General features: G+C 39.6%; 1 protein-coding gene and 1 long non-coding RNA gene across 6 annotated transcripts; one reads left to right on the top strand and one right to left on the bottom strand.

Annotated features, from left to right (window-relative positions):
- Nucleotides 1-372: 372 nt before the first annotated feature.
- Nucleotides 373-4,767, bottom strand: LOC121890564 (putative zinc finger protein 286B). Its single transcript, XM_042402974.1, has 8 exons — nt 4,649-4,767; nt 4,251-4,453; nt 2,987-3,085; nt 2,734-2,829; nt 2,530-2,640; nt 2,060-2,180; nt 1,645-1,833; nt 373-1,547 (listed from the first exon to the last, which is right to left on the bottom strand). The coding sequence occupies exons 1-8, from the start codon at nt 4,671-4,673 to the stop codon at nt 517-519; spliced, it is 1,875 nt and encodes a 624-aa protein (XP_042258908.1). The 5' UTR covers nt 4,674-4,767; the 3' UTR covers nt 373-516.
- Nucleotides 4,398-9,127, top strand: LOC121890595. Of its 5 annotated transcripts, XR_006093840.1 has the most exons (6): nt 4,398-4,474; nt 5,858-6,027; nt 6,758-7,089; nt 7,171-7,741; nt 7,901-7,973; nt 8,145-9,127. It is a non-coding gene; the product is annotated as an uncharacterized LOC121890595 (long non-coding RNA). The 5 variants fall into 5 exon arrangements; XR_006093839.1 differs by having other exon boundaries at nt 7,901-9,127; XR_006093842.1 differs by lacking the exon at nt 7,901-7,973.
- Nucleotides 9,128-10,113: the final 986 nt, after the last annotated feature.

The following is a 10,113-nucleotide window of genomic DNA, read 5'->3' on the forward strand; positions in this document are numbered from 1 at the left end:
TCTAAGGGACCATTTGAGTGATATTGCATGTTTTAGTGTATTGTTCATAACTTACATTACATCTTGAGATATGAAAATCACCTTATAGATAAATGAGGTTGGTCATACATCACGTTGAGCAAGTGTAACTAGAAAATGCTAGAAACTACCAAAGTTACATCATCCTTTTAACGATATGCAAGTTTGCTTATTATGTTTCTAACAAGGTTGATAATGTTTTGAATGCAAAGCTTTTTGCTGGCTCTCAAATATAACAAACATGCCGAATTAACTTTGTGTGTGTGTGGATAAAAAGACAAGACAACCCTAGAATAAAACAATAGAATCAATATTGGTGATTGTAAACAGCAGCTAAAATGATGAACAGAAGGATTTTATAAACATGGATGTTTATTTGTGTTACTGCGATTAAAATTAATTTAGGTTTTTCTCAGGTTTTCAAAGAACTTGTCCAGGTATTACAAACGACTACATGATTCCTGCCAGTTGCATGACACAACAATAAAAAACCAAACATTACGTATCAGGTTTATGAGTTGCCAGATGTCTTTTTAAATTCCCCTGCTGGGAGAATTCTCTCTCGCAGTTTGGACACTTAAACGGTTTCACTCCGTTGTGGCTGAGCGTGTGTCTCTTCAGGCAGTTAAGCGTGAGGAAACGCTTCGGGCACTCTGAGCACAGGTACGGACGCTCCCCCGTGTGAGAGCGCGTGTGAACATTCAGGTGGCTCTTGCTGGAGAAACCCTTCCCGCAGTGGGTGCAGGTGTACGGCATCTCGCCCGTGTGAGAGCGCGTGTGCAGCAGCAGCTCTCCTGAAGACAGAAACGACTTGCCGCAGGTGGTGCACAAGTAATTCTTCTCCCCTTTGTGCATCTGCATGTGTCTTGTGATGCCCGCTTTGCTGAAGCTTTTCCCGCAGATGGTGCACAGGTTGGAGGGGCCTTCGTGCAAGCGTTCGTGCTGCTTGAGTGAATAGTTGCACAGGAATCCCTTGTTGCACTGGCTGCAGATAAATATTCGCCCTTTCTTATGGAGTCTCTGGTGCTGATAAAAGCCTGACGGGCTGGTGAATCCCTTCTCGCACTGGCTGCAGCGGAACGGGAATGTGTGGAGCCTCATGTGGGTTTTGAGCTGATTCGGATGTTCAAAAACCTTTTTGCACGTCGAGCATTTGGTTTCTTCCTCGGTGAAGTTTTTGCTCACCTGTCGCGTGCTCAGAAACCTTTTGTCTTCCCCCGTGGGCTCTTTCCGTCTGCGTCGCTCCTTGTTTTCCAAGTTGTCCTTCTTCTGTTTGCGTTCCCTCTTTTTTTCTAGACCGTCTTTTTGTTTGCGTTCCCTCTTTTTCTCCGAGTTGCCGTCTGCTTTCTTCTCATCAGCGATCAAGTCTTTACTTTTTTGCCGAGTCTTTGCTCTGGTTTTTTTCACTGATTCCTTTTCTTTAATGAGAGCAGTTTTTTGGTGCTCGCTCTGGATGTGCTCTTGGACCTTCCTCTTTGTGCGGTGAGTGAAAGAACACTGAGGGCAGATGAATAGATGTGACAGATGACCTTGAAACAGCATAAAACACAACAAGTTAGTGTAATGGATCGATTGATTCTAGACAAAATCTGATCTGCTGCTGCTGCTGCTGCTGGTTTGTCTAACCTGATTTCTTTTTTGGCGACCAGTCATCTGTGGAGACATCTGAGCTTTGACTTGAGTCTTCTTCTAAATCCTCATACACCAGTCTCTCCACCTCATTGTCATAATCATCATCCTCACTATTGGGCTCCGTGTACTTCTCCACTTCAGTTTGAGCACGGAGGGCCAGCGTGGGAAGAAGGATCTCCTCATCTGTCATCAGAGGAGGAAGACCATTAACATTTTACACATTACCGTCATTTATCAGTGTTGTAATTGGGAACATAAATTCCTGTGTTGTAAAAGAAATAAATGACAGACTGTGAGAAAACTTTGGTCTTTTACAGAGATGGAAACTACATAAAAACTCTGTTCCTCTTGTCTCTTCTCAAGAAATCTCTAACCAATAAAACCAGCCATACGATCTGTTAAAACTCACCAGAGCTAAGAGTTCCCAGCTGTCTGTGATGAAGCAGGAGAGTCTTCAGTGCCAAGGGTTCAGACAGATGCAGTCCAAATTCTTTTGTCGCCGATGTTGTTTCAGTGAGCCAAGCTGTTGTCTGAAGAAAGAAGATCACAGAGATGCGGGTTGACTAGTGAAGCAATACTAAATACTGATGGCACAGCACAAAAAGAAGAAAACACATGAGCATTGTTTACGGTTGTAACTCAGCCTTATTATTCAGAATGATTCACACATTTTATGCTCAAAAACAAGCCATGCAATGAATTTGGCCTGAATTAAACATTTCATTTCACTTCAAATGCCTGTTACGATGAAAAATAGTACATGCGTTTATGTTAAGATAAATAATGTCACAGTGTTTGTTTTGTTTTCTTATTATGTGATATTTCTGTATATGTAACAGTATCACTATCATTCTGGCATTTGATTTGCTGCTGACGCACCTGTTGCAGGTCTGGTATGGGCAGCAGCTGCTCCAGCCTGGACAGGAACTCAGACATCAGCTGCTGCAGTTTTTGGTCGTAGGAAGAGCCGTAGGTCGCAGGGAACACCTCCTACAGAAACAGTAAGCGTTTTGGATTTAAACGACTGTTATTTCCTTTTCTCTTGATCCTCAAGAGATGTGGATTCCTCACAGACGCACTCACTTGGAAGAATGACTCCTTTTCAAAGGGAACACTCAACAACTTCTGAACCAGATTGGCAAAGTTGGTGTATGAGCTCTTCAGTATATCAGCACAGGCCTGTCAAATGGTAGACAAAAATAAAGTTGCTTTGGATTCTACATTTAGGTGTTTAATTAATGCTTGTATTCAGAAAAACATACACCAGTATTTCCCTCCACGAGTGTCTTGTTGATATTTTTTTGTTTTTGAAGCAGCTCTGAATTTGGAAACCCACCAGCTGATCAGTGGAGCTCAGTTCATGGATTTTATCCAGGTGGGTCTGGATGGTCTGCAGGTTGGCGAGGCCGTCACCACGACACAACTCCAGAACCACCTGCAGCGGGGCAGAGATGGGACACAGGTTACTCAAAGAAGCATGAAACGGCAGGAAAAGGCTGTTGGGAAATCCTGAACTCATTCATTCATCTGCTCAAATTTGGATTATTCATTCAGTAGTGAAACATGAAGAAAAATGCAGTGAAACTTAACCCATTATGGTCCTTGTTTTTATAAGGATAAAATATGTAATAATCTAAACAATCTAGCTTCACTATATGACACAAGAAAGGTATATAACGTTGACATACATAATCGTCAATGAGGGCAAGGAAAGGGAAAACTGAGATTATTGTTATCTGTGATAATATCACAAATATAACAGAATCTGTGAAAATGTTGAATGTCTATTTAGGCACTGGCCTCAGAAATCCAGTGTCAGTCAAGCATTGTTTAAAGCTCAGAAAAATATAGTGGGAATTTCGAGAAGTAACATTTTTGACATTCAAAAAAACTTATAAGAACTATTTTGCAATTGCAAGTTGCACAACAACCTCCAAACACTATTTAACCACAAAGGAAAATTCCAATCATCTCCAGTCAATGTTTCCCTGATGCACATAATGGATAATGAAGGAAAAAGTAAAAATTTCGACGCATCCAATCAATCTGCCAATATTCTTTATCCCCAAAATGTAAAAAAATAGTAATAATAATAATAATAATAATGTAATAATCTTAGCCTTAATCTACTGACTGGGGTTCCTGCAGATCCCAGAGGTATAAGTTACTCATATCTCACAGGTGCTTTACACTATCATTCCAATTTTTCATGACTTTGTCAATCTATTTTTTTCAAAATGACTTCATATCATTTTTTTCTGTTTCTGTTTTAATTAGTGCTTTTTAAAAACGTGTTGGGGTCCTGGGGACCCCAGTAAAAAGCACCTAATTCTGTCTGCAGCTTTATTAGATGGAACTATTTATTGAGTTCAGGTTTGCCATGGGTCCTAATTTAAATTATCAAACACTAAGAAAAGGGGTTTAAATAATGTTTTGAGAGAAATCAAGGTAACATTTTGCTATGATGGTTGTTTCTTACAGTAGTCGTCCTTGTATGTTAAATATGTTGGGAGACAGCTGAGACCATCTTAGCATCATTGACTTTCACATTTATTTAGGACGCCAGGGAAGAAGGATCACAGTTCAGTGTAACTCCTCACCCTTGCTCTCAGGCCCAGCATGAGCTGAGCTCTCTGACCGAGACTCAGGAGCTCCGGGACGGACTCTGTCACCAGACTGATGAAGTCCACCAACTGGTCGTACTGCGTCACGCTGTGCTGCTGCATTATCTGCCACATGAAAGCAGACATGAGCCTCACTGGAGGAACCAGAAGATGTAAGGAGGCCAAAGGAAGAGGAGAACCTGCAGAGGACATCGTATAGAGTACATTTTAGCAACAGAGGCTCCAAATAATCAGTTGTAGGAGATTTTTCCTCAACTCAAGGCAGAGAATCAGTTAGCTAACGTTCGCTTAATAACTGTATTAATAACTGTATAAATCGCTGAGATGACAGACAACTAATACTAGCGGGTAATTAGATAAACAATCCTACAAACCTTTGCTCTTCCACGCCATTTTCATACTTTAAAAACGCCTAGAAAATGGACAAAGTACCACTTTCGCATTCATCTTTCAAAGAAATACAATTAGCTACAACTTCCGGGTGAAGCGGATGTTATGAAAACTCCGTCAAAATAAAAGTCGGAAAGTTGACCTAAACTAAAAAAAAAAAAGTATTTTGATGTGATGAAGACAACGTGGAGATACTGTAAAGATTATAAGAGCAGAGGAAAGTGGCAAGTTACTTATTTTCGCATTCACAGATGGAGGTGGTTCTTTAGGACAGTGATTCTCAAAGGTCCTTGAGCTAGTTCCAGGGGGTCCCCAGCAAAAAGGGGGAATAATTTATTTTCACTATAATTCCATCCATAAGTAACACAATGACAGGATTTATGACTATTTTGGTCATGGGTTTCATACACTTTCGGTAATAAAACATCTAAAAGCAAAAATATTATTAGATGGGGCAGCCTGGGACAAAATCTTGTCAACGTGGGATCCGTGGTCTAATTAATGTGAGTTTAGGGATCCTTGACATGAAGAAGTCTGAATACCACTGCGTTGGGCCACTGGGAAAATCATTTTTGTTTTAACCAGTAGATGGCGCACATTTGCCACTTTTTTCACACCTTTGCCAATCCAAAGGTTAGTTTTGCAATATATATATATAAGTAATGATATGCATAATTAATGCATGAATTCATTCACTATGTATCAAATATTCCTAATGCTAACTTTTAAGAAATGATCAAGTCACTATTAGTTTAAGTTATTAGTTAATACTTGATGGATAATCAAATAACTAATATTAACACACAGTGAATACACTAATTTATATGCCACTAAATAGCTGGAATCCAGAAAAAAAAATTCATACCATGCAGTTGATTAGCGTCTCTGAAAGCAGAACAGCACCTGTTCTCATAGAAATATGAAGCTGTTTTTTAAATCAAACTGGTAATAAGTGGCAAACATCTACATGTGGCTCTATGATCTATCAAGTTACAGTAGGAACATATCTGCTCTCACGGGGGCCAATGTGTGCTCTTTAAAGTCCATTGGTGTAATGGGAATTGTCCAGATGTGTATATGTAGGTTACTGATCACAGATGTTGGTGCGCATTTAAATAAAAGTACACACAGATAATCTTCTGTTTTTAACTCTGATTTTCTCCCTGACATGTTTTGTCCTGTTGTGCCCTCAGGTGGTGGAGGACTGCTACAACATCCAGAAGGGGTGCAGCTCTGCCAAACATGGACCACATCTGTTAAGACCTTCCTTGATTACTAAGACAACTCAGCACAGTTCCAAATACAACTCCTGCACAGTTGGCAGCTCAGGCCAGTTTGTATCTAGCCTTACCTGGACAACAAAGTAACTCTTGTTCTTGTTCTTGTTCCTCTCTCAATAGCATTGTGACAGTGAAACTATTACAAGAGAAAAAGTGTGACACTAGAGTTGAAATATATATCATATATTCGTACTCTAAACTGGCTGCTTCATTCACATGCAGTTTTTAGGAAGAGAATTCTGGCAGGTTTGATGAGATAAATGACCAATTAGGCATATTATTACAATGAAACATCATTTTTCTAGATCAGTCATACACACATTCAAATAAAAGGACATTCATTCATTGATCTCAGGCCTTTTGCAGGTTGTTTAAATGAAACTTTAGGTTACAGAGGTGAGATGTGACTTTAAAAACAGATGTGTTACGTATGTATGTCTGCAGGTGCATCATTTATATATGATCATCATTCATACACAAAATCAAAATATATGCATCAAAATATTCTTTTAAGACCTAAATTATTAAAATTTTGTGCATATTTGTTTCATATTCTTATTAATATCTATTCAGGCTACCGATTGAAAATCTTCTTGTAGCTAGTGGAGTAAAATTTGAAAGAAAAAAAAAGGTTGCTCTGTTAAAGGGCTGTAAAATGGACAAAATCTGTGAAGGTCTTACTGGACAAACCAGTCCTCTGCAGTGAGTCTGATGTAGATTTTTCTCTTGTGAGACTGTAAAAATATGTTGTTATGTAAAAAGTTTACTGTTGCGCCACTTGTCTGTCACTTGTGTATTACTGGCCTTCCTCAGGTGCCGAAATTAATCCCAAAGCGCCGACACTCTGACACCACTGCCAACCCTCCCTAGAGGAGGAAGCGGACCACCGTGGCCCGTCCTTCCAAACCTTCTCCTGAACCCCCAGAGGTGTTGGCTCCCACTCCTCAGCCCTCCTCTCCAGTTGCTGTACATCCAGAGGTGTTGGATTTGTTCCCAACGCACCTGCTGACCTGCCAGTGATCTCAAATATGGTCTCCAGCAGCCCCCAGCCCTCCACTGCCCCCTCAAACAGCCCCCTCAAAATACATAACCGGTCAGTGGAAGAGTACCAGAATCTACCATGAAGTGGTCCATGATACACTGAGGTATGTTTCAATCATTATCACGTGAATCTCTAATCACAATGTATCACTCAACTTTACCATATATAAACTGTTTAATTACAGCCGGTTCCTCTAGCTCCTGCCCTCAGCCTCTGCCAGCAAGCTGCAGCTGCCGCCTCCACCTGCGGATTCTGGCAGACAGCTGATGCCCGAACCTCCGCCTACAATCTCCTCTAGCTCCTGACTTCAGCCTCAATCAGCATCCCGCAGCCGCCGCCTCCACCTACAGATTCTAGCAGAAAGCTGCAGCCCGAACCTCCCATCTTCAACCTCTGCCAGCATCCTGAAGCCACTGCCTCTGCAGCCAGATTGTGGCAGACAGCTGAAGCCGAACCTCCACCTGCAGCCTCCGCCTACAGCCTCTGCCAGCAGCCACCTTCAGTCCCCTGCCAGCCATCTATGCTCCCAGCCTTCACTTGCCACCACCTTCAGTTTCTGCCAAGAAATTCCATCCCCAGAATCTATTTACAGAATCTGGCAGACAGCTGCAGCCCCACCCACAGTCCCCATCTTCCACCTACAACCATTGGCAGCCACCATTAGCCTCAACCAGATGACAACCAGATGCAGCTCCACCTCACACCTGCAGTCTTTACAACCCAACCTAATGCAAGTCGCATCATCTGCTTCATCAGTATGTATAAAGGATACTATTTGCAAAATTAAATAAAGTCTAGCACCAGGTAGATTTATTTTTACCCCTGATGTTTTCCATTTCAGGTACACTGTTGCTTTGTCACATATTTCTCCTGCAGCAGTTTCTACCTCAGCTTTATGTGCATGTCTTTCTCAGGCCATACTTCTCCTCTTGGAGTTCACATTCAGAAGTCCCCAGCAAAATGAGGGTGTTTCCAGCTGACAAAGATGTTTGTTTTGTTCTCCTTTGCTTCTCTCTATTATAACTTTCAAATGACTGATAACCTGTGCAAACAAGGAAGTGGTAAACTAAAGAACCCACACACGCACTAAACTACATTTCAGAGGCATAATAACACATCAACAGCTCTTTAACTGGTTGTGTTTTGCATAATTTTCAGGCAGATGTCATCTGGTCACTCAGAGGAGTTCCCAAAGCCATCATCAAACGAACAGAGCTGGTAGAACACCATGAAGAATCTGAGTCAAGATACACATTTAATGTGTTTTACAGTGTAAAATGATACTGAATCAGTCACAGTTAGCTGTAGATGTGCATTCTATTGATTTTAACCCAGTTGTATTCATTGAGGGCAAATTAGTACTTCTACTATCATTGCCTCCTCCAGGAAGCTATATCCAGAGCTAGATAGATATTGTGGATGTGGCCCTCGTCCCCTCGTCTCCTCCATACTAGAAGCATCTTCCATGTTCTGTCCTCACTCCCAAACTCTCCCTGAGAAGTAGCACATGCCAGAGAGCCAAACCTTTAATTGTACCTTGCCTGCCACACCTGGAGGGAGTCTTTCTTTCTAAAGGAAATCGATAAACTTACCGATTATGGATTTTATGAAGATGAGGATGCTGATGAACCGATCAACAAAACTTTCTGGGAGAATGAGGACATTAACCCTTCCATCTCAGTATCATCATCAGTTTCTCCTCATGCAGATTAACTTACATGCCCTAAGTGCCTTACATTTCCAACCATGCTCCCTTAAAAAGACTAGCAGTTGGCTTCCTCTATTGCCATTCTTTGTCCATAAAAAGACTGTGCATGGATTGTGCTACTTTATGTTACAGTAATGAACCAGAAATGCTGCAATATGCTTCAGTAGGCTTTAATTTGAATTCAGAAGAGACATCTGATCTTGTGGACATTGGACTATCATAAACTTATAGATGTATAGCAGAACGTAGCAGTTACAATGCAATATTTTTTGTCTTATGTCAGGTTTTGTATTATGATTTATCAATGATCAAGTTATTTGTGATTTATCCCTTACTCACAAATTAGTGTACTGCATTGTATTGTTTATATTTAATTGTTCATTTCCACTCAATTAAAAAATAGATAAATAATTGGTGTCATGAAAACAGTGAAAATATGTTATTTTATCAGCTAGTCATGATAAAATAACTAGTCATGATAAAATAAATAACAATAGTTATACTTACATTTTAGTTAGACACTAAAATTCCCCTTAGATATAAATACACACATTATATGAGAGGAAGTAGACATATAGTTTGAGAATTATCAGTCAAAGAGGTATTGTAATATTCATTATATTAATCTCAATCATGTTTTGCAAATGATCAAAACTGTTCATGTTCTAACATAAACATAACATAAAACATAAACCAGAAAGCTTCACACCATTGGTGATGTAATCTGTTATAAAACATCAGCATATAACTGATAAATCATTGATACTAATAAACTTTTTATTAATTCCACATGAGCTCATTATGAATTCATCTTAAACAGGTTTTATACAGTGTGTATTTAGAGACATCCTCAAAATAAAAACGTTTAATGCATGTGTCTGTTCTTTCATCTATTGATATATTTATATGTACTGAAGCCACACTTACATCAAATTGGCTGATAAATTAAAATGTATTTTGACATGTAAACGCATAATAGATACCCAAAAAACACACTGCAAGTATTCTGTCATTAATGGAACTAAACATTTTACCATCTTCCATCTAAAAATATACTTTAAATTTGGAATAATATCAATTTCTCTTTGTCATTCATCCTTTATTTATACTTGAGAGATCTTTGCAATGACATCCAGTCCATCACAGAAGAAGAGAAAAGGGAAAACAACAAAGAGTTAACAGAGTAAAGGCAAATACCACACTTAGCTAATAAAAAGCCATTAAAACGTCCCAATTAGGGAGGTAATTTTATAGATACATTAAGATAATTAAAATGTAAAATAAATTACAGTTGTGTAAAACTTTCCAATTAGGGTAGATCATTCGATTAATAAATAAATGATGATATAAATAAAAATGTAAGACAATGGCAAGTAGAGGTTGAGAGGTTTAAGATCAGGTTTCTAAAATCTCCAAAAG

The sequence above is a fragment of the Thunnus maccoyii genome, chromosome 23, assembly GCF_910596095.1.
Source record: "Thunnus maccoyii chromosome 23, fThuMac1.1, whole genome shotgun sequence".
NCBI lineage: Eukaryota > Metazoa > Chordata > Actinopteri > Scombriformes > Scombridae > Thunnus > Thunnus maccoyii.